Source organism: Hemiscyllium ocellatum, chromosome 7 (genome assembly GCF_020745735.1).
Source record: "Hemiscyllium ocellatum isolate sHemOce1 chromosome 7, sHemOce1.pat.X.cur, whole genome shotgun sequence".
In the NCBI taxonomy this organism is placed as follows: Eukaryota; Metazoa; Chordata; class Chondrichthyes; order Orectolobiformes; family Hemiscylliidae; genus Hemiscyllium; species Hemiscyllium ocellatum.
This window is the reverse complement of record NC_083407.1, coordinates 35570737-35596652: the sequence shown is the minus strand read 5'-3', so window position 1 is coordinate 35596652 and position 25916 is coordinate 35570737. Positions and strand designations below refer to the sequence as shown.

At 39.8% G+C, this 25916-nt stretch overlaps 1 protein-coding gene across 1 annotated transcript in view; it reads right to left on the bottom strand.

Annotated features, from left to right (window-relative positions):
* The window catches only part of LOC132817331 (low-density lipoprotein receptor-related protein 1-like), a 1680787-nt gene that overhangs the window by 91598 nt on the left and 1563273 nt on the right, over positions 1-25916 (bottom strand). Inside the window, exons 72-76 of the mRNA XM_060827740.1 lie at positions 18408-18530; positions 10698-10817; positions 7618-7752; positions 3549-3683; positions 871-993 (exon numbers count right to left, since the gene is read on the bottom strand). Coding sequence (XP_060683723.1) covers positions 871-993; positions 3549-3683; positions 7618-7752; positions 10698-10817; positions 18408-18530 — 636 coding nt within the window. The remainder of the gene's footprint in view (positions 1-870; positions 994-3548; positions 3684-7617; positions 7753-10697; positions 10818-18407; positions 18531-25916) is intronic.

Here is a 25916-nt window from a genome sequence, read left to right as displayed (position 1 = left end):
TCCAGCAAAATCAGCTCTCATTCTTTTAATCTAGTTGATCCATTGATTATAATTGGTTATTTTGTTATTATCGTGCTATCCTGACTGGAACTTTCATATCACATTTGGTCTAAACATTATGTAGAATAACAGCAGAGGAAATAACAAAAGTTAGAATACAGTAGCGCCTCAACTAACGAACCTAATCCGTTCCGAGATCCCGGTTCGCGAACCAAAAAGTTCGCAAACTGAATCAATTTTCCTATTGTTCGGATATTCAAAGCGCGCATAGCAAAGCAGAACAATTACAATGAAACCACGGGCTTTTTCTGCTCATACCTTCGTTCGTACCTTGAATTTCGTACGTACGTTGAAGCAAAATTTTACATATAATCCTGTTCGTAAACCGATTCGTTCATGAACGGGGTCATTCGTATGTCGAGGCGCTACTGTATTTGCTTCCCTTCAAGGCTTAAAAGCCCAAATTGGTGATCATGAAATGTGAGATTTTTTTGGAATTTGATCTCTTTAACATGTCAAAAATAATTAGAGAGAAAATTCCACTTTTCTTAAAATACTGATTTTGTCTACACATCTTAAATTTGTTCAAATTTTAATTCTACTGCAAGGTCTAAAATGCAGAAATGGCATTTTTTCATTTTATGATAACTTGCAAACAAATGTAAAATTATAAAACATCAAAAATATACTCTCATAGTGTTTTCTTCACACATTAAATAACAATAACTCAATACCACCTCACAACCAACTCGCCCAATTATTCAATCAATGAACATTCAAACTGAGTCTGCACTATTTAAACACAAATAAACATTTAACAATTGCTGCATACAAATTTTAATTTAGTATGTAATCAGTTTGCATCATTACCTTCTGTTTTACAACTGTGGTTGTAAGCTTTTCTGTAATTTTTTCCACAGGCACACAAGTATGACCCTTTTGTGTTATTGCAGTATTGTGAGCAAGTTCCAAATTGAAGGCACTCATTAATATCTGGAAAAAAATTCAAATATGAAAGATCTTTTTGCATTAACGAATGCACTAAAAACATTAATGGTCTTGGAGCAATATCATCAATAATTGATTAAAACTTAAGAAGGTCTTCCACATAATTTAATTTAATTTTGACATCCCAGATCCAGAAGACGAGACATGACAAAATTGAACAGGAAACTATGTTTGTGTTATTTATCATTCATCCATTTAGTTCTGACTGCGATGTGTTACCATTAACTCACACTGTTCATATTTAGATAAGGAATGACAACATCAGATGAATGACAACACATTATCAATGAGGATGAGCACCTTGCCAAGACCTTCCCCACACCTTCACTGCTTGCCTTTAAACAACCGCCAAACCCCAAACAGATCATTGTTTGTAGCAAGCTGCCCGGCTCTCAGGACAATTCCATACAACCCTGTCATGGTAGGCACTGCAAGACGTGTCAGAGTGTGGACATGGATACCACTATTAAATGTGGGGACACCTTCCACCATGTGCGTGGCAGGTACTCATGTGACTCAGCCAATGTTGTCTATCTTATACGTTGCAGGCAAGGATGTCCTGAGGCATAGAACATTGGGGAAACCGAGCAAAGGTTACAGCAACAGATGAATGGGCACCGCACAACAATCAACAGACAGGAATGTCCCCTCCCAGTTGGGGAACACTTCAGCAGTCCAGGACATTTGACCTCAGACCTTTGGGTGACCATCCTCCAAGGTGGACTTCGGGACAGCAGCGAAAAGTGGCCGAGCAAAGGCTGATAGCTAAGTTCCATACCCATAGGAAGGGCCTCAACCGAGACCTTGGGTTCATGCCACGCTACAGGTGACCACACAGACACTCCTACACACAGACACTCCTACACACTCGCACACACGCACACACACATACACACACACACACACACACACACACAGTCACACATATACACAGACACGCACAAAGACACTCATACACACCTTTACAGACAAACACACTCCAACACTCACACATGCATCCTCTCAGAGACTTAGACCACTCTACACTCATGCACACACATATACACTCTCTCACAATCACAACCCCCCACCCCAGACACACACACACTCCCACATTCACACATGCAACCCCTCACAGACTTAAGACACTCTCCACTCACTACACACACATATACAATCTCTCTCACACTCACAACCCCCAACCCAGACAGACACATACGCAGACACAAAGACCCACACGCACACATATATTTTGTGGTGTGAATTTCTACTTGCAGAGTTACATTGTACTTTGCTCAAAAACTGTATGAATTCATGTAAAACCGTTATCTCACTTTTTGGATTAGAATTAATCTAAACATCATGGCATAGAAGAGAACAAGGGTGCTAACACTTTCAACATATTGTCTAGCTAACACCAATTGTTACAGTTAACCTGAGAATGCAACTTTTAAAAAAAGGTTTTGTGATTTACACATGAAAGAAGTGAAACTATCATGGTATTCGAACAGATGAAAGACTCAACAGACAATCAAGGCATTTTTCAATATATAATTTCAGTTACATCACACTGTAAATTTTTGCTATAAATTTTGTGCCTTAATATTGTGTCCTCCACAATCATTTGATGAATGATCGGTGCTCCGAAAGCTAGTGTGCTTCCAATTAAAACTGTTGGACTATAGCCTGGTATAGCATGATTTTTAACTTTATATTTGGATAAGAGTTGTTAAGCATACGTCTGCATAGCACTGAAAATATTCAAAAGGTTAAAAAAAAAGTGTCCTCTCGATATTCTTGCAATGTTTTCTGCTAAACTGATCATTGTGATAAGGCTTATGGGCATTTGATGTTCAGTCCCAGCAGCAAACAAATGTAAGAGGTATAAATATGAATTGATTGTCAAGTTCCTTCTGCAGTAAGCCAGCAATACGCCTGTACCCTAACTGGAGGGGACAACATCTCTCGGCATATAACTACACTTGTATATTGGACATCAATCCGTGTGTTTACAAATTTCATTCCAGTTAACACTTCCAGTTTATTTTATCTTTTGGAGTTACAGTCATAATGGAGCCTATTTAAACATGACATAAATCTTACAGCCAAAACTGCTGAGGAGATTTTCAATTAAACTCAGGCCTTAAAGATGAAAGGACAGATGTCTAATTCATTCTATCAACTTGTAATTTGCAATCTTCTGGATTACACTGCATAACATTAATAAAATGAATTGCCTCTTTTAAAGATTATTTTAAATGAACTTAAGAATAAAGGTCAAATTTTATTACTGAATGATTCTTCTACCTTTGGCTGTGAATTAAAAGAGTCAGAATTGCAGTCACTTTTATAAATTTAAGGTTTGACCCAACAACATGTATGTAAGTATTTATGGGCTTATGGAGAGCAAACGGGAAACTGGATTTGGGAAAAAATTCAGATCAACCATGAACTCATTGAATGGCAAAATAATCTTGCTCCAAACATCTACATTCTCAATTAAATGTAAGATACAATTCTTCTAAAGTGACATCCTATGACATAAAGAACAAGTTAATTACCTTCACACTGCTTTGAGGCTTTGTTCCTTTGAAAGCCAGGTTGACACTCACAGAAAAGTGAAAACATTGTTCTGTTGCAATAGGCATCATTCCCACAAGGATTTGTCTCTTGATCACAATTAAACTCATTATAATCTGAATATAAAAACCAAAAAAAACAAAAATACACATAGACATCATGGAAATCCGCAAATCACAAAGAAAACCAGGGGAGAAAAGCATATATACAGTAAAACAGCCCATACCGGCAGAGAGAATGAGCAACTTTATGTGTCAGACACTGATAGATCATGATATAAAAGTGAACGTTAGAATTCAGCAAAGTCTTTCCAAACTGGGATTGACTTACACACTGAGTATGAAATGTGAACTATATTGGTGGTTGCCATAAGACATTATTTATTCAAATAAAATTATTCATTATTCAAATTATTAATTATTATGCACTTTATCAAATGAATCTATTCTTCAAGATGACCATTAATGACAATTTTTTTTCAAACTTATTAAATTAATTGGTCATACTTTCCCATCTTGTTGGCAAAGTATTTTATCAAAAGAGTTTCGTGGTGGTTGGTACTGTACATCAGCATTGCAACCTGTAACTAACAGAGTGTCACAGGAATTGGGTGCTGGGGCCACATTTATTTACAATAATGATCTGTGCTTCACAAGGGTAACTACTATTACTTCTCTCTGCTATCTGACACTCACGTGGCCATGACTCATTCTAATTCTGCTGCTGCACACCTCCCACCATTACTTATATGCCATAATTCATATCAATGTATGAATCATATCAAGTCAAGGGCTCTCACCCACCTTTTCCTCTTAATTTTTGAACACCTGCAGCACTCTGCACTTCCCACACACTCAATATAGACACCCTATCACCTCCTTTGCCCCAACATCATCACTAACTGCTCTTCCATCGATTGTCATTATACTCTCTTTGTCTCATTGCCAGAAAACTTGACCTCCCTTTGTTCCTCATCACTGATGTCTCCACTGTATCACAAACTGTTAGGCCTGTCATTCCTGAACTGGTTGTACTTGAATAACAGGATTGGTGGTGGCAAACTGATAGACTAGCATTGGACGATACCTTTGACTGAGTGTGGTGACACTCCCGACCGTGCGTGGTTGACCCCCTCTGATGACTTTAACATTCATTTCACATGGTCCTTTGACTAAAGCACATGCAACGTTTGCTGGGTAACCTGCTGACACGTGTTCCATATGTGACATTGACTTATCAAGATGCCATTCAGAAATATGTCCACCACCTTGATTGCTCAGTGCATCAGGTGGTGGTAAGTTGCATGCCTCTCTTATTGTACTAAATAATAATGCAAGTCACAGGGACTGAAAGCCTGTGAGTAAGCACAAAAAAAGCCTGCATGCCTAAAAACAATAAAAACTGGAGAGGTTGGCAGATTTCAAGTAAACTATAAAGAGACATAAGATACACAGTGTCTAGATGCAAGAGAAGTACATGTGTCCTTATGGTCCAAATGAATTGCCAGAAAGATGCAAATCATGCATCTCAGAATTGCAAGTGAAGACCTGAAGGGATGAAGTGGTATGTGAGTTGGTGCAAAAGTAGTCATGGTGTTGTGATGAGACTGGTGCTGTGTCATGGGTAGAGGAGGATAGGATCCATGGAATATGCAGGGAAATTATGGTGAACACAGAGATGAGTGAAAGCCCAGAGAAACAATCAATGAATTGTTGCTGCTTGATAGTCACTCTGAGTTTCATGTCTGGCACTGCTTATTTCTCAGGGAAAGTGAGGAGGTTTGGGAGCAGCACAGAAATGAGACAAGTTTAGATTAATAATGAGATGCAAATACTTGGAAACAAGGATAGCACCACTTATTAGTGAGGTTCAGAACTCACTATTTAAAGTCTCAGGGGAAAATCAGAAATTATACTCAACATCAAGAACCTGTTTTTTTCACCATATTTTTTCATCCATCTTGCCTCTGCCTACACTGCTCAAGGGAGCAGAAAATCCTGACTTGTCTTTGGCATCCAAAGGAGAAAGTTCAATGAATGAATTCTGAGTCATTTTGACCATGTGTTACAGACAGAAAGGAGATTGTAGGAAGGTTCCTAATTTTTTATCCATCTCTAGAGTACCCGCAACAAAATTTATTCTAAAGAGAGGGCGGATTAATGCCTTGAGCAAAATGAATCTCAAGACGGGTTTTCTTGCTTTTTTTTCAAAACATAAATGTCTATTTTTCAAACCCAAACAGAATTTCACACTCACAGAAAGCACATAAGCTCAAGAAAAGATTGTTAATGAATAATGCAATACGCTATTAAGACATAAGAACAGTCACAATAGTCATTATACTGTTGTCTTTTGAGATGGAAGCTGGAGATGTTGCAGGACTGATGGCTTTTTTTTGTACACTGAAGAAAATTGAGGTTGGAAGTTTCAGTTAATGAGTTCCCTGTGGTTAGTGTGGGACGCTGTCAGTTGTGAGGGGAGGAGGGTTTCTTGATCAGTACTAAGTTGTATTGGGTTGAGGCAGGAACATAGGACAGGTGGGATAGCTGCTTAGAGTGACCAATGTCCTTATGCTTCTTTCTGATCCATCTTTCTGTAACATCCAACCCCATCCAATCCCAGAACGCCCATACTGAGAAGCACCACTTTGACACTTTTGGTCCTTACAATGTTGGCTACCTGGTAGCTGGCAGTGCCAACTGTCCAAAACCTGCTAGTCCTTGATTGGCTGGCAGCTTTCATTGAGTGAGATTTCCTTTCCAGAGACTTGGTTTCAGAGGAAGGTCTGGATTGATTGATTTCGAACTGCTTGTTAAGAAGAAGACAGGCCTTCCATTAAAGAGGTAGTGCAGGTATCTCACCAACCTTTGTGCAAGTAAGCAAGGCACTGAGAAAAATAGAAGATTTCTCTAAATATATCTCTTGAGATGAACAAATTAACAAAAGTTCAGACTGCAGAAAAGGCCACAACCAGTAAGATGCTGATCTTAACACTTAGGATACTATTTTCTCTATTTTAGAGTAAATATGGATATGGGCGTGTTAGGTGTTGACTAACTCACCATCTCCACAGCTAAGAAAGCTTACTGGATTACATGCCAATCAGCTTGTTTTTATCATAGACAGACAGACAGCAAAATCAAAGCAGCCTTTCTACCTCTGTATTCACTGTATTGTAAAATTAAACTATCAAAGATCCCCAATAGTCTCTCTCCTGGTTCCTCACCAGACTTTTCAATAATCAATCCCAGACCTTGCAAATAATTAATTTCCGTGCACCAGTTTTGCATTCTAAATAAAAGACTTAACATTTTTCAATGCACATTAAGTTTCGCAGAGAGAAAATGAAACAACACGATGATTTTATTAACAACTGTGCTCTAAACCTAAAATGTTCATTCTCAGCCTCCATTCATGCAAAAGACAGGCAGTCAAACAAACAAGACAGGGGATAAATAAAATAAACTAACAAAACTGGCCAGATTACTTAAATGGTTTCACAGTGTGTTGTTTCACAGGTACAGATATCGAGATTTTGATTGCTCTTGCCAGTTGAAAATTGGACCTTCTGAATTGTATGTTAAAATGTTTAAGAAATCTTTGAACAATGGTGGCAACTGACAGATGCACGAATATTTCTTAGCTTCTTACCAGGTCCTTGCTCTGAAACACAAGAAGGACTGGACTATGTTTAATATATAATCATACAAGTACCCTGTACATTTATAGTTGTGACAGAAGTCTAGCAGTTCTAAGACTGTTCAGTTAGACATTTCTCATAAGAGTCCTGATAGAATTATTAATATGTATGTATCTTTTATCAAGCTAAAATGAAAAAAAAATCAAAGAGTACAGCCAAAGCATTCTACCAGAAATATATCAATTACACTGCCAAGGTTTCTCTGCAGGAAATCAACAGAGCTTCACAAAGCAAGGGCGAGAGGATATCATTATATTCATGTTCAGCATTGCAGACCTGCTGCACTTGTGTGTATTACCAAATTTCAAGGCATCACACTTGCACTGATATTTTTTACAATTAGAACTTACTTCTAGTACAGTCTTGTTCATCAGACCCACCATCAGCACAGTCGTTGAACATGTCACATTGTAGTTCCACAGGAATACACTTCCCATTGCTGCATGTAAACTCATCCTTCCCACATGACTGTTGAATTTGCTTACCTATTAGTTAAAGAGACAGTGAATTATGATGCATAATGCACAAATGCCAAAAGTTATATAAGACACACAGACTTAAGGATTTTCTGGCATTGGAAAGAGTACAACAAAGATTTACCAGAATAATTCTTTAGATGACAAAACTCACATGTAAAAGAGATTGGGTTGGTTCAGACTATATACACTGGTGTTTAGAAGAATGAGGAGTATCTCACAAAAAAAACTTATAAAATTCTAACAGGACTAGACAAGGTCCCAATGCCCAGGAACTCCAGAAGTAGGGGTCACAATCTAAGGATATGGGGTAGGCCATTTAGGACTGAGATGGGGAGAACTTCCTTTACCCCGACAGTGGTAAACCTGTGGAATCTCTGCCACAGAAAAGGGTTGAGATCACAACATTGAATGTTTTCAAAAACGAGTTAGGGTGAAAAGGATCAAAGGGTATGGGTAGAAATCAGGAACAAGGTGTTGAGTTGGATCATCTGCATTATCAGATTGAATAGTGGAGCAAGCTGGAAGGGACAAATGATCTACTCCTGATCCAATGTTCTATATTTTTATGGATATGAAAGGTTATTTAAAAAGTTGACAGTGTACATTTTAAAATCAAAACTGGTGGTAATGATGTGTGACTGTCAAGTTAGTCAGGGCCTATCTATGTTGGTGCAGAATCAGTGTACATCTGAAGCCACAGGTTGGAATTGATACTCAGTCCTCAGCTTTGGGATTAGCTGCCATCATATAGTTGTACTTCCACAGACAGCTTGCTTGGTGGAAGACATGAATTTTAAACTTCCCATTTGACCAGCAGAAACCTTCATGTCTATTGGGGCTGCTGGGGTTGGTAGGGGAGGAGAGCCTGTATCAGTGAAATCAGCTGTCCATTTCTGAAGCCCTAACTCCACAGAAAAAGTATTTCTTCAGAATAAAAACAAAATAACAATATTTTTGTTTTGCTGAAGAATCAATGATCTATTTGTCGAGTGTGTCTTTCATTATGTTAGGTTCTTAATTTACAAGACATGAATCCTAATATCTGGCCACGACCTAACACTGCAATCCATGAATTTGATAGTTTGACCAACACTGCATGGACATGCTGCAGTGATAGACATTGCAACTTTACACACATGCAATAGGGATAAAGCAGTTTCTTCTATGTATTCAAAATAGTTATCCATCTTTATTGATTATACATTTTCATGTGCTTAGAAATCCAGTGATACTAATGTATTCCAATTTCTGTAATATGAAATTAGATAGGGCACAAGGTCAACAGTATAACATTAATTCATTCACACAAGGCTACCAGCAGATGTCACATGCTTCAACTCACATACCCCTTGGGTACATGTAACAATAATATCAGTTGATATTATTCATGGTTATGGATTGTTGACCAAATTATGTAACTGTTAGTAAGGAAGAAATTAGCACAGCTATACTGTCCAACAGCGGTAGATCCGTAACAATGAAACAGTTTGCATTGCAAATTCTTCCACCCTGATGGTAAATCCAATTGTTTAAGGCCAGTCTCACAAATTCATTACTATTTCTATCAAGAAGTCTTGTCCTCTGTTTGAAAAGGTAAATTTTCAGTATTGAGAAGGTTAATTTTCAGTGTATCAACTCAATTATCATCAGATTATTAAGGTACTTCACTGTGCCAACTGATTTACCTATTTATGATGAAAGAAATAGAAAATTTTTGCACTTACCAATCTTTGGGAGATTTAGTATAATTATGTTAAATGTATAAAATAGATGCATTCAAGTCATACACTGTTATTCTGAACAACAAAAGAATATGTACGGTATTAATTCAATAGTTGACTCAAATCCTCATGGATTTGACATTTCCAACTGTATAAAAATGCTCATAATCAGAAAGTTCAACATTTTAAAATAATTATCTTGTACGCTTCTAGAAAATTGATGAAAATCTGTTTTCATTAGTTTGCATGATTCTGATGGGAGAGAGAGAGGACACCAGATGCTGGAGATCAGAGTCAAAAGGTGTGGTGTGGGAAAAGCACAGCAGATCAGGCAGCATCCGAGGAGTAGGAGAGTCAATGTTTCAAGTATAATCTCTTCATTGGGAACATTCCTGATAATTTTGATTCACAATTTTAAATAAATCACAAGGAACAAGACTATTTAGCTTTATTGTTTAACTGTAGTTGGAAATGTTCCACTGAATGTCAGCTTGGTTCAGTGGTAGTAGTAGATGTCTCTAAATCAGGACATTGGATAGAGCCCTACTCCAGGGACTTCCAAAAATCTAACTTTTTTTGTGCGATGTTGAGGAAATGTTGCTCTGTCAAATGTTGTGCTGTTTTTCAAATAAGATGTTAAATGATGGTTCTGACATTCTGTTTAGGTCGATGTAAAAGAATCTTCTGGGAGAACTTCATTGTAGTTTGAATAATAGTCCCACCAACATTTATCTCCTGATCAATTTTGAAACAGGATCATTAATCTTATTGCCATTTGAAGCACCAACTGATAAAATGCCTGCAATGTTCATCCACAAAAGAACAATAACTTTAAAGAAAAACAAATAATTAAATGTGAAGCAACTTGGACTGTGAATTACACTGGGTAAAAAGTGAGGTCTGCAGATGCTGGAGATCAGAGCTGAAAATGTGTTGCTGGTTAAAGCACAGCAGGTCAGGCAGCATCCAAGGAATAGGAAATTCGATGTTTCGGGCCAGAGCCCTTCATCAGGAATGAATTACACTCTACAAGTCTATGTTCTTCAATTCTTCTCAATGCTGTTAAACTTGATACCAAATCATTTATGTTGATTGACTACGTCACAGCTTAATTAAACATAATTCATTCTTTGTTTGTTGAAAATGTGTGCACTATTATCTTTGAAACTTAACATGTTAACACTTAGAATATTAAGAATACCATCTACATAAAATGGATGCACATACCACAATTTACTTCATCAGAATTGTCACCGCAATTGTTCACTTCATCACAAACTCGCTCAGGTCGCAAGCAAACTCTTCCATTTTTGCATCTGAATGTTCTTGTGGGTGGACACTGAAATTTTACTTTGGAAACAAAATGGCAAAAATAAGCATTATAGGTTGATAGCAGATCTTTCTTTAATACTTCATATCAATCTTAGACATATTGCCTATAACTGTTTTCGAGGACTGCAGATGCTGGAGATCAGAGCTGAAAATGTGTTGCTGGAAAAGCGTAGCAGGTCAGGCAGCATCCAAGGAGCAGGAGAATCGATGTTTCAGGCATGAGACCTTCTTCTCATTCCTAAAGAAGGGCTCATGCCCGAAACGTTGATTCTCCTGCTCCTTGGATGCTGTCTGACCTGCTGCGCTTTTACAACAACACATTGTCAGCTCTGATCTCTAGCATCTGCAGTCCTCACTTTCTCCTCGAAGATTTTAACCTACTGCGAATCCTCTTGCAAGGATGCCTTCCTTGAAGAAGCTCTTTTCCTCCCTCTACAGACTTTCCTCATTCCTGAAGAAGGGCTCATGCCCGAAACATCAATTCTCCTGTTCTTTGGATGCTGCCTGACCTGCTGCGCTTTTCCAGCAACACATTTTCAGTTGTTGTTGCCCTTCTTACTGTTATTTCTCCTGCCAGTTCTGGTTCAACCTAGCTGTTTAGTTAATCTAGATTGAATTCATCAATCTAGAGTCTTAACGTAGTTTATGCCTTTGATAATTGAAATCTAATATAACTTTTCAATCTCATCTGCAAAAATAAATGTATTGTGATGACATCACCACAGCTTCACCCATCCTGTGGTTCTTAAAACCAAATCTATGATTCAATATTGACAAGACCACAATCCTGTCCATTATGGAATTGTTCTTTTAACCATGGAAACATCTTGGTATCGGCTTGCCTATTACATAGGTGCCACCATTCTGCCTCATGTGTAGACCCTGTGGCACAATCTCCAGAGTTCAATGTCAGAGAGTCCTGAGGCTCCGTGCCCAATATCAAAAATTTCATTTTCTAAATGTTATTAAGGAGGTTTTAGAAAAATAGCTATAACTGAATATGCACCTTTGAGAAAATGTGTGCGGCAGTGAGTGAGTTTCACACAACAGGATCCCGGAATTCATGACCTGAAAATAAGGTTGAGCTGGATTGACTTGGGGCTGCAAGAGAAGGTTTCACAGTTTTTTTAAAAAAAAGATTGTGCAGAGTTTGAGGGAGAAGACAGAAGAATGGCTTATATGAAATGCTCCTGTGGACAGCCAGTGCAGACATATGGGGTAAATGGCCTCCAGTGCACTGTGATAATTTTATTTATTCTATGCTATATTGATATGCTTGGGCCACTAAAGAGAATTGATTAAATGTGATACATAATAAATGAGGCAACTTAGGAATTCCTAGGTAAAAACAATGACTGCAGATGCTGGAAACCAGATTTTAGATTAGTGGTGCTGGAAGAGAACAGCAGTTCAGGCAGCATCGGAGGAGCAGCAAAATTGACGTTTTGGGCAAAAGTCCTTCATCAGAAATAAAGGCAGAGAGCCTGAAGCGTAGAGAGATAAGCTAGAAGAGGGTGGGGTTGGGGAGAAAGTAGTATGGAGTACAATAGGTGAGTGGGGGAGGGGATGAAGGTGATAGGTCAGGGAGGAGGGTGGAGTGGATATGTAGAAAAGAAGATAGGCAGGTAGGACAAGTCATGGGGACAGTGCTGAGCTGGAAGTTTGGAATAGGGTGAGGTGGGGGAAGGGGAAATGAGGAAACTGTTGAAGTCCACATTGATGCCCTGGGGTTGAAGTGTTCCGAGGTGGAAGATGAGGCGTTCTTCCTTCAGGCGTCTGGTAGTGATGGAGTGGCTGTGAAGGCAGCCCAGGACCTCCATGTCCTCGGCAGAGTGGGAGGGGGAGTTGAAATGTTGGGCCACAGGGCGGTGTGGTTGATTGGTGCGGGTGTCCCGGAGATGTTCCCTAAACCGCTCTGCTAGGAGGCATCCAGTCTCCCCAATGTAGAGGAGACTGCATCGGGAGCATCGGATGCAATAAATGATATTAGTGGATGTGCAGGTAAAACTTTGATGAATGTGAAAGGCTCCTTTAGGGCCTTGGATGGAGGTGAGGGGGGAGGTGTGGGTACAGGTTTTGCAGTTTCTGCGATGGAAGGGGAAGCTGCCAGGATGGGAGGGTGGGTTGTATGGGGGCGTGGACCTGACCAGGTAGTCATGAAGGGAGCGGTCTTTGCGGAAGGCGGGAAGGGGTGGGGAAGGAAATGTATTCCTGATGGTGGGATCTTTTTGGAGGTGGCGGAAATGTTGGCGGATGATTTGGTTGATGCGAAGGTTGGTAGGGTGGAAGGTGAACACCAGGGGTGTTCTGTCCTTGTTATGGTTGGAGGGGTGAGGTCTGAGGGTGGAGGTGTGGAATGTGGACGAGATGCGTTGGAGGGCATCTTTAACCATGTGGAAAGGGAAATTGCGATCTCTAAAGAAGGAGGCCATCTGATGTGTTCTGTGGTGGAACTGGTCCTCCTGGGAGCAGATACGGCAGAAGGGGAGGAATTGGGAATACGGGATGGCATTTTTGCAAGAGGTAGGGTGGGAAGAGGTGTAATCCAGGTAGCTGTGGGAGTCAGTGGGTTTGTAAAAAATGTCGGTGTCAAGTCGGTCATCATTAATGGAGATAGAGAGGTCCAGGAAGGGGAGGGAGGTGTCAGAGATGGTCCGGGTAAATTTAAGGTCAGGGTGGAATGTGTTGGTGAAGTTGATGAATTGCTCAACCTCCTCGCGGGAGCACGGGGTGGTGCCAATGCAGTCATCAATGTTGTGGAGGAAGAGGTGGGGAGTGGTGCTGGTGTAATTACGGAAGATCGACTGTTCTATGTAGCCAACAAAGAGACAGGCATAGCTGGGGCCCATTAGGAATTCCCGTTACCCTCAACTGATGGCTCCATTGCTGTTATTCTACCATCCCTCGACAACAAGCCATGATTTCAAGTCATTCTGGGGATATTTTTTGTTCAGAGGATGTGCTACAGAAAACATTAATTTGTAATGCCATTAGCTGGACATATGTATGTCTTCACACTTTGAAGAAAATGTTTTTCAAAGCAAAAACAACAAGAGTAAAAATGTTTCAATTGTGAAGAAAACAAGCTGCCCAATTAAAACTGTGTAGTGAAATTGCATGACCTAGCTCATGGCCATTAAATACATCAGTTTTGAACACTCAAAGAGAACCAATTGGGAAAATAGCCTTTGCCCACAATGGAAGGCATTTACGTTCATTGGCTGGATGGTTGGTTTGAGATGCAGAGTGATGCTAACAGCATAAGTTCAAGTCCTGCACAAACTGAGGTTACCATGAAGGTCCTGCTGAAAATGTGTTGCTGGTTAAAGCGCAGCAGGTCAGGCAGCATCCAAGGAACAGGAATTTCGACATTTCGGGCACAAGCCCTTCATCAGGAATGTCCTGATCAGGAATGTCATCAGGAATGCCATGAAGGTCCTGCCTTCTCAACCTTGCCTCTCACCTGAGGCATGTGACCCTCAGGTTAAACTCAACGCCAGTCGTCTCTCTCCTCTGGGACTATGATGACTTTATCTTCCTCTGAATCTGCACTCATCAAGGTTTGTAATTTAAATAAAACAAAATGAAAAACCACCTCACTTTAAACCAAGAATTCTTAAAGGAAAAGTCTGAATTTATGCCAGCATTTCCAGAAATTCAACCACCCACAACTGAATCATTTGTATCAATAGCTTGCATGGAAAGTGACACTGGACACAGGCCAACATTTTTTTCTTCAGTTTAATTGTTGGCCTGGACATATCCCCCATAGGATTTAATAGTTGTTTGGCCAAATTTGTTTTTGAGATAAAACTCTGCAGAGTTTTATATATTTCCCCAGGTTTTGGAGAAGATTGGTGAGTGTAGAAATGTTTTATTGTTCAAGATGTTTCTGCACCTTTCAACATTTTGTGAGTAAGCTGTACTTGCTTGAGTACAGCTTTTGCCATAAAGGAAAGAAGGGACCTGGTGACTTGGTTCTGACACTGAGCTACACATGAGCAGGACTGGGAAAAGAAAGATGAGACAATTACCAGCACCTAAACCAGTGGGAGAGAAGGGAATCCAATGATTTTCACCAGCATCTAAATAAGTGAGAGAGATGTGAATACAAAGACAGTCACCAGCACCTCAAAGCAAGCAAGAGATTGGAACCAGACTCTAAATAAAACAACACAAGATGAAGAGAAAGAAAGTTCAGATTGGTAACACAAGGATATCATGAGCTGATTAATTGTTGAGTAGGTTCTGCTAATGATTGTGATTCAACCTCAGCAGTTTTGAAACAAATATACAGTTCTAAACTCGCAAAGGGAAATAAAGAATTAATAGACACAAAAATAGGGAGCTGAGTTCTGAGTAAGGACAAATAATTTCTACTTTTTAATATGCTCCAGTTTCAAGTTAATAGTGTAAGAATAATGCTAAAGTAAGTGAAAGTAATTAAAGCTGCAGTAAATAAAGTAACTGAAAAGTATAAACTAAGATATGATAGGGCAGGTCAGCCTGTGGCATGAGAGAAGTTGCAGACCCTTCTTATGACCTATAGATGAGCCTATGTACAGGAAGTGGTATTTACTGCATAACTATGAGCTCGATGTTTTAGAACTTCAGCACCAAGTGTAACTGGGTCACAATAATGAGGCAGAGAACTATGTGGATAGCCTGTTCAGAGAGGTGGTCCCACTGGAACTTAGGGGTAAGAAGACAGAGAATGAGTGATCACGAAGCTGTTAAACAGAAACAGATAGTGTTGGACTCCCCGAAGCTCCTGCTTACTAATTACTTTTGCATTCGGTAGAATGATGAGGGCAACGAATCAGTGAAGCAGTGTTGCAAGAATCGAGGCCTTGGCAACATGGGTGTTCCAACTATAAAGACGGGAAGCACGGAGACGACAGGGGATTTTATTCAGGGAACATACAACTATTTCTACCGATATCAATCTGCCTCCATGCTGCCTTTCAGATTGGATATTCTTTTGATGAATAGCCAGATTGTGGTCTGCATTGGTACTAATGGCAATGGATAGGAAGTGATACGTGGTCCAGCAATCAGAATTAAAGAAGTTAGATTGCATTAACAATCGCACCTCTGAAGTAGTATTCTCCAGATTATTCCCAGTGCCAGATGCAAGTGAGTACAGAAATAGGAAGATAAGACTGATGAATATGTGACTAGAAAGATGATGCACGAGAGACAACTTTGGATTCCTGGGAGACTGTAAATGGCTCTGGCAAGATGGCACCTGTACAAGTTGGACCCATTTCATTGAACAGAGCCGGGACTAAACTTCTATGGGGGCTTTTACTTGTGCTGTCTAGAAGTATAGAAACAGGATAGAATATTAGCAATTAATAACAGAATTCATGAAATGCTGAGAGCTGGTCATGAAATAGACAATAATAAGTTAATAGGTGGAGTTGAAGTAAGGTAGTAATGAACTCTTAGGCATAATCCACTGCATATATGTGAATGCACAAGGTATAGTTACACAGAGATTTGTTTGAAGTAAGGTTCCTGGTTTCAAAGTTTTCAGAAAAGATAGGAAAGTAAACAAAAGGAGGAGGGGTGGTGCTTTTAGTTAAATGTTTGTTGCAAAAAGAGAGAAAGGATGTTTCAGAGGGATCATGGACAGGCTCAGTTTGGCTCCAGCTACAGCATAAGAAAGGTGCAATAACATTAAGAAAGGTGCACAGTATATATTTATATCTATATCTATCTATCTATCTATCTATATATATGTATATATATAAAAGGCAAAGGTAAAGCCACCATAGTCCTTGTGGGCCATACGCTGGCCTTCTCATTAGGGAGAGATGATGATGGTGCTTTGAGAAAGCAAGTCCTTCATAATAACCTCAGCTGGTGTGAGAATTGAAACTGTGCTGTTGGCATCACAAAGCAGCCATCCAGCTCACTGAGTTAATGGATTTTAATTATCTGAACATTGACTTGGATAGCAATGGACAAGTGTTCCTAGATAGTGTTCAAGAGAACTTCTACAGGGGATATGTCCAGTCTGAATAGAATGGAGACACTCCTAGACCTGGCTCTTGGGCATGAGGTGGGCCAAGTGACAATGATGAAACATTTCAGGGGATGGGGAAAATTACATGAGTCAATTCACTATCACAGTAATTAAGTGGTGGAGAATGGACTCAAATGGGACAAGAACGGAACTGAGCCAGAAAGATTGGAACCCAAGGTTGGAGGGAAAAACTGTTGCTGAACAATAGACTATCTTCAGGCAAAGGCAAGGTACATTCCCTCAAAAGAGAAAGGTAGAACAAACAAATTCTAAGATCCCTGTAAAAGTAAATTGCAAAAGTGTGGTAAAGGGAGGAGTAGGGTAAATCAGGGGCCAAAAAGGAGATTTACGCTTAGTAGCAAGAGGCTGAGACACTCAATGAAAACTTTGCATCTGCCTTTATCTATAAGACAGATGCTGCCTAAGGCACAGTGAGAGAGAAGGAAACCCAGTCACTAGAAGGATTTACAATTAATAAGAAGGAGGTATTGGATAAGCTGGCTGTATTTAACATTGTTAAGGCATCCAATAATGAGGTTGAGACGCATCCAATAATATTAATGGAAATGAGAGTGGAAATTGCAGGGACAATGACAATTATCTTCAATCTTCCCTGAATTTGGATATAGTACCAGAAGTTTGGAGAATTGCAAATATTATGGCCTTGTTCAAAAAAGATTGTTAAGATTGAGCCACCAGTAACAACTAGTCAGTTTGACACTGCTGTTGGAAACTTCCAGAAGCAAATCTTTTCAGGATAGATTTCAGGAATTAAAAACCACATAGAAAAAGGTGCATTGATTTGAACGAGTCAGCATGGATTTATTAAAAGAACATCTTGTTTAAATAACTTGCTGGAGATCTTTGGAATGCTGATGAAGAGGGAGAAATTGATCCCAATTATAGAAGGATCAAAAACCAGAGGGTGCCACTGGAAAATGTTTTGTTAAAGAAACAAGTGCAATGTGAGAAAAATCTTGTTCACACAGCAAAGTTTAACGGTATGAAATGCAGTGCCATGGAAACAGCTTCAGTTGAGGCATTCAAAATACCATTAGATGATGATTGAAATAGAGACAATGTGCAGGGTTACAGAGAAAGGTTGAGATTGGGACCAAGTTAAAATACTCAGAGAACTGGTGAAGACATGATGGGTCAAATGGCCTCCACTTTCACTGTAGCAATTCTGTGATAGACAGTCTAATAAAGATAATTGGTAATATCACTTCCATTTTGGAATCCAAACTCTGATGCGGCTAGTGGAACACAGGGAGAAAATCCCTTGTAACTTGGTCACTGCAACAATGTGGTAAAGGGAGGAGTAGGGTAAATCAGGGATCAAAAAGGAGATTTACACTTTGTAGCAAGAGGCTGAGACATTCCACGACCTCTCAAAATACCTTCCCCTATTATGCTATTGAGGAATTTCAAGCACAGAAAAAAGGTTGAAGTATGGCCTTGTTTATTTTCTTTGATCAATCTCACCTACCAGATTGTCTAATATATCATTGTTTATTTACTTGCCAAATCTGCACAGGACAGTATTTACTGAATTTAAAAGATCTTGAGTAATGTACCACATGTTTCCGGGTTTTCATCTGAGTTGTCTCCACAGTCATCCTCTCCATCACACAGCCAGGATATAAGTTTACAAAGTGTATTGTTGCATTGGAATTCATCCACATTGCAAGTTGTTTTCACTAGAAAACAGGAGTATTAATCAATCTGATTTTCAAATTCATATAACTAATATAGCACATGTAAGATTATCAATATTAATTTAGACATGTCAAGTAAGGTATGATTACTCAATGGATTCATTCATTTATAGATCTATTTTTGTCTATTTTACTCTTTTCCAGTTTCATACTGTCATTGATTTGCCAGCCAAAAGTATTTGCTCTTAATAGAGAGTTCCTTACTGTTTTTATAACAAGAAATAAACATGACATGTTCAATCTCTTTATATAAAGTCTTTATAGAAATGCAATTTTGTTTCTATGGTAATGAAAAATAAGCCTTGTATCACATTCACTTCCCTTAACAATTACTGACTTGGATATAAATGTCCTGTTCCAGCTGGGCTGGGAGTTGGGTGAGCAAGGTGAGTTCAGAATTTACATGTGAACGAGACCTGGGAGATTTAAACTCCTGGGATTTGCTTGAAAACACACTATCACCTTTTCACCAAAAATCAGTTGAAAGCATAAGCTGGTCAAGTAAGTGATGCGGAATTTCGACAGACTTCTGGCCCTACCTGCTCATTACACATTTTAGGGAAAGCCACAATAGCTTCCCTGTTCAAGCCATCAGTTAAAATGGCTTACATAATCAAATCACGATTATATTTTTGGAACTCTAATACTGAAAACAAAATCCTGGCAATTTCTATTGGGTGCTATTGCTGCTTGGTTAGAAGACCACATATGACACAAAGATAGGTGAAGGGAAGCAGGGTGGTTGCAGGATGACTGGCTAGGAGAATGGGCAAAGCGGCAAATGGAAAACAAAATAGAAAAGTGTGAAATTATGCACTTTGGTAGGAAGAATAGAGGCATAGGCTATCCTCTAAACAGATAAAGTCTTCAGATATCTGAAGCACAAAGGGACTTGGGAGTCCTAGCTCACATTTTCTTCAGGTTAACATACGGTACAATTAGGTAAAAACAAGGACTGCAGATGCTGGAAACCAGAGTCTAGATTAGAGTGGTGCTGGAAAAGCACAGCAGGTCAGGCAGCATCCGAGGAGCAGGAAAATCAACATTTCGGGCAAAAGCCCTTCATCAGGAATAGAGGCAGGGTGCCTGCAGAGTGGGGAGATAAAGGAGAGGGGATGGGGGCGGGGAGAAAGTAGCATAAAGTACAATAGGTGAATGGGGGTGAGGATGGAGGTGATAGGTCAGAGAGGCGGGTGGGGGAAGGTAGCGAAGAGTACAATGGGTGAATTGGGGTGGGGATGAAGGTGATAGGTCAGAGAGGAGGGTGGAGTGGATAGGTGGAAAAGAAGATAGGCAGGTAGGACAGGTCATGAGAGCAGTGTTGAGCTGGAAGGTTGGAGCTGGGGTGAGGTGGGGGGAGGGGGAATGAGGAAATTGGTGAAATCCACATTGATGCCATGGGGTTGAAGTGTTCCGAGGCGGAAGATAAGGCGTTCTTCCTCCAGGCGTTGGGTAGTGAGGGAGCAGCGGTGAGGAGGCCCAGGACCAGCATGTCCACGGTTGAGTGGGAGCGGGAGTCCAATTGGCAGTCAGGAAGGCAAATGCAACCCTCATTTCAAGAGGGTGAAAATATAAGTGAATAAATGTCTGTGTAAGGTCTGGTCAGTCCTCATTTGGAATATTGTGAGCAGATTTGGGCTCCATGTTGAAGGAAATACATACTGGCATTTGAATGGGTCCACAAGAGTTTTACAAAAATGATCCTGGGGGTGAAAGGCTGTCATATAAGGAGCGGTTAAGGATTCTGGGTCTGCACTCAATGGAGTTTAGAATGTGAGGGGGATCTGACTGAAACTTAACGAGGAATGAGCAGCCTGGAAAGAGTAGACTGTCTGCGTGTGTGGCCGAGTCTGAAATATTCATAACACTTAGAAGTATTTAGATGTACAACTTTGTAATGACAATGCACAGAAAGCTATAGATGCAGTGCTGGAAAATAGGGTTATAATAGTTCAGAACTTATTTTTGACTAGCGCAGACTGAGAAGTCTTTTCCTGTGCTGGAGATCTCTATGATTCGATGGCTCATGGCTTAACAAGGAATTCAGTCCAATATATTTAGAGGATGTAGATGTACAGCTGGAAAAACACAGCAGGTCAGACAGCATCTGACGAGCACAGAAATCAATGTTTTGTTTAAAACCCTTCAAAATGTTGAATTTCCTGCTCCTCGATGCTGTTTGACCTGTTGTGCTTTTCCAGTTTCACATCTATTGACTCTGGTTTCCAGCATCTGGAGTCCTTACTGTCTCCATGTTCAGAATCATAGTCATCGAGATGTACAGAATGGAAACAGACCCTTCGGTCCGACCCGTCCATGCCGACTGAATCTAGTCCCACCTGCCAGCACCTGGCCCATATCTCTCCAAACCCTTCCTATTCATATACCCATCCAAATGCCTTTTAAATGTTGCAATTGTACTAGCCTCCATCACTTCCTCTGTCAGCTCATACCATACACGTACCACCCTCTGCGTGAAAAAGTTGCCCCTTAGGTCTCTTTCTTTTCATTCCCCTCTCACCCTAAACCTATGCCCTCTAGTTCTGGACTCCCCGAACACAGGGAAAAGACTTTATTTATCCTATCCGTGCCCCTCATGGTTTTGTAAACCTCTGTGAGTTCACCCTTCAACCTCCGACGCTCCAGGGAAAACAGCCTCAGCCTGTTCAGCCTCTCCTATCTTTTAGGCAATGGCAAGTAAAGAGGAGGTGTTATGAAATTATCTATGCCTCAGATCAATTTCACACATGAGTTAGGAGATCAATGTACTTGTTTGTAAACCAATATTCCTGTTTTAGAGGCATTTATTGTATGGCAAGTATACATTGTATAGCATACATAGTATACAACTACACAATTGGCTTTCTGGGCTAGTCAACTCTCCCATTTTATTTCTTATTATTGTTGAAACTTTTACACTTGGAAATAACTGTGGGGCAGAACTGTTTTTATTTTACAACGTCGCGCTTTCAATGGTGTACCTGCTGGTGCAATCTTTTGGAAAGCGGACTCCTAATATTCCTGCTTCTTGTTTATCATTTAATAGAGGACAATAGCTGTGTTTCCAAAGCAGCAGATCCAATCAAGTGGCTTGGAGCCTTGGAATGATGGCTGCCTCACTGGCAGAGGATAGCTTTGCTATTACTGAATGGGGATTGTAAGAGTGCCCCACCTTAAAGTGCCTTCTGGAAATCATGGGAACACCATCACCTCCAAGCCACACTGCATCTGACTCTGTATGATATTGCCATTTACAGGCAAAGAGTCATTGAGTCATATAGCATGGAAACACAACCTTTGGTCCAACTAGCCCACACCAACCATGTTCCTAAACTAAACTTGTCCCACTTGTCTGTATTTGGCTCATAACCTTCCAAACCTTTGCCAATCATGTATTTATCCAAATGTCTTTTAAATGTTGTAACTATACCTACATCCATCACTTTCCCTGATGGTTCATTCAACATGTAATCTCTCAGCAAAAATGTTGCCCCTCATGTCCCTCATAAATCTTTCTCCTCTCACCTTAAATCTATGTTCCCTACTTTTGAACTCCCTTGCCATAGGAAGAAAACTCTTGCTCTTCAATTTATCTATGCCCTCATTATTTTATAAAGCTCTATAAGGTCATCCCTCAACTTCCTGTGCTCCTGTGAAAAATATCCCAGCCTATCCAGCCTTTCACTAACAAGTCCATAGAACATAGAACATTTCAGCACAGTACAGGCCCATTGGCTGTCAATGTTGTGCTGACCCGTGAAACCAATCTGAAGCCTATCTAACTTACGCTATTCCATTTTAAGCAATATGTCTGTCAATGATATGTCTGACCAACAATGGTGCAGGATCAAAATCCTGGCAGGAATGTGGTAGACAAACACCAAATGAACTGCAGTTCTTCAAGAAGATGACTCATCAACTCCTTGTCAAGAACAATCGAAGATGGGAAATATTTGTTTGGCCCAGCCAGTCTGCATCCCTTGAAAGAATAAACTAAATACAGATGACAGTCCACACATTTGGAGGAGACCATAGATAGTCTGCAGCCAAAGCTATGGTCCACAGATCACTGTGTCACTGGTGGTATGCGATCTGGAAAAAAGGCTTTGTGTGTATGTAGCAAGCTGCCTCCAAGAATCTGCTGGAGATTGGCTTCTGTGGGAGTTGCTGCCTGGGTGTTCCTATTGGTCTATTCAATCTGTCACAATTGGTTACTTCATTTTTCAAGCTAGTTCTCACTGTTGTCAGATGGGTAGTTGCTGCATTTGATCAACCATTTCCAGCAAGGCCTTCTAGATGCTGAAATATATTGGACTGTTGAAATACCCACACCAAAAATTCCAAAAGAAAGAAACAAGGAGCTGCGGATGCTGGAAATCAGAAACAAAAACAGAAATTGCTAGTGAAACCCAGCACGTCTGGCACCATCTGTGGGGAGAAACAAGGGTCACTGTATCTGAAACGTTAACTCTGCTTTCTCTCCACAGGTGCTGTTAGATCTGCTGAGTTTCTCCCATAATTTCTGTCTTTCGTCACCAGAATTTCCTACTAGCCACATTTGATTTGATTTATTTCTTGTCATGTGCATTTATTACAAATAGAGTGAAAAATGTTGTTCAACGTCACCACTCTCTAACACCATCTTAAAACAGTGAAAATAAACTAAAATGCAGAATATGTTCAATCCTGTCTCCACAGGACCAGAAAGATACCATCTAACAAGGTCATGTGAAATGGCACTGTACTGTGACTCCATAGCAACACTGACAATAATTGAAATAAACAAACATTCCTTCAGTCACATCATTTGAAGATGCATGATGTTTGAACCCTTTACTATTCATTAATGTTTAATTTTCAATCATAGGACCAACTTATGTCACCTCAGATAATCTCAACTTTTGCTGAAAGCTTTAAACAGACATGTTTGAATTGCAAACTATATGGATCTAGTTCAAAATTAACAATAAGTAAGAAACAAGTCTTGCATACTTATTGTCTTTCATCTTGATTTGAGTTTGAAACAAATCTTCTGCTGAAAAGTCTGAAAATCAAAGTCACTAATTGTCCTCTGCGACCATCACTTGTTCACAGTCTTTGACATTATTAGCTGCATAATCCTTGTTTGGGCAATCTTGTATATTTTCCAGCTCTTTAAGTCTGGCTTTACTTGGAACCACAATCCCGTAGAGATCCCGTAGTATCTCCAGCAATCATTTCTCTTCCCATTCCTGCACTTGTTACTTAGAAAATTTCCTGAAGTGGATATGGTCACCTGCTCATCTTACTCATATGCACACTGCCCCTTGGCATCACTATCCACTGACATAGGTTTATCTTCCTCAGATGTACTTCAATTTACATTTTAAATCTCCACTATCCTCCCTATCCCTCTGTCAGTTTTGTTACGGCAAATCACTTGTTTGGTACACAGTCATTGTCTCTGGAGGCCGCAAACTCAAATCAATTGAACAAGATTCTTGGAAGATTTGAAATGTTCACTCTGTTTCTCTCTCCACAGATGCTGTCAGATCTACTGAGTATTCCCAACATTGACTGATTTTACTTCAGTTTTCCAGTGTTCGCTGCAGTTTACTTTGCTTTTAGATTTTTTTCTCCACCTGCTTGTTTTATTTAACACTCACGCAAATTGTTGACTGTTGTCTTTCTGTCAAACACCACCTACCCATACATGACAGTAAAAAAGTGTTATTTGTGTCTCGGATTTTGGCAATACTGTTTAAGTTTGTTCTTTAAGATGTTAAGCCCTTTCAACCAGAGGAATAACAGTGTGGCATTAACCCTATCTCCAGAGTAAATGGGGGTCAGAAGCCTCCACTATATGGAAAAGAGTCAATTGGCTGTGATATCTTTTTTCCTGCATTGACAAATTACTGACCAGTGGAATAAAAATGCAACCCAGTTAAGCAGGGCCAATAGAAAACTGTAAAACAGGAGATGCTGTGTCAGTTGACCAAGAGGAGGCACTGTTATTTTGACATGTCTGATCACAAATCTATGAAAATTCAAAATGAAAGAAGCTCTCAGCTATGAAGGTGAGCCCCTCCACAAGATGGCTGACAGCTACAACTGAACTAGGCTGATGGTCAGAACTCTATGCCTGTCTAATGTGCTTATTGCTTGGTCTGTCACTTGGAGGCTATTTTCAAGTAGTTACATCTCTCAGAAAGTTCCTGTCAGCCTCCAACAATAAGCATTTAACAAACTGAATTTACTACCCGTAGATTTTGAGGAGGTCATCCTTAAGATCCCCCTATCAACTTATGCTACCTCTGGGAAGGCGATCTAAGGCCAAAATAGTACTGGGCGATCAGCACACCAGCAAAATCACAAATTTACATGTCTTCTTCCACTCTATGGTTAATACAAACTGTGGAAATACGTTTCTAAATCTCAGTTTACAACAGTAATTTAAACTGTGTAATAAGTATGAAGTCAAGTTCAATCTTTTCAACATAATGAATGCTTCCATTCTCTTTCCTCAATGTTTTTCTGCTGTCTATCATTGTTGCTTTGAACGTCGCTAGAATGATGGAACAATAAAACAGTCTTCAATTTGTTAATTTAGTGCAATTGAAATGAAAATCTGTGAAATTGCTTGGTTAAGTCTGAGCATCAACTAACCTTGTGACCACTCATTGTTTGCTCTTTTAAAAATGATATTTCAGTCCAAGTGAAATATAACAAAATGTATGTCAGAATACCTCTGTAGAACCTTTTTAGTGCATTGGTTAATAGATGTGTATCAAATCCTGGTGCATACTATTCTATAAAGCCAGCGATTTTCTACATTGTTTTTTAAAATTTTATTCATAATGCTGGAAATGCATTTGTGGGTTTATGTGGAGCATTTATGCCAGCTATTTTAAGAATGGCAGTAGTCTACTCAAAATAAATGCATTGATGGCTTCAGAAAAATAAAGGCAGAGATTTCATGTTACATTTGCCTGTTTGTCACACACATTGAACAACACATTTGAGTTTGCACATTCTCCCCTTGTCTGTGTGGGTTTCCTCTGGGCGCTCCAGTTTCCTCCCACAGTCCAAAGATATGCAGGTCAGGTGAATTGGCCATGCTAAATTGCCCATAGTGATAGGTACATTAGTCAGAGGGAAGTGGGTCTGGGTGGGTTACTCTTTGGAAGTATGGACTGGTTTGGCCAAAGGGCCTGTTTCCACACTGTAGGGAATCTAATCTAAAAAAAACCATACCATCAACCCATAAACTATTCATTTTGGAGAATAATCCAAAAGGATTAGTCTGTTTGGATCTTTGCAATAATCGAATGTCCCAGCATTCATCGACCAAACATCTTTGATGATTTTTTTCTTTAACTATGTAACTCA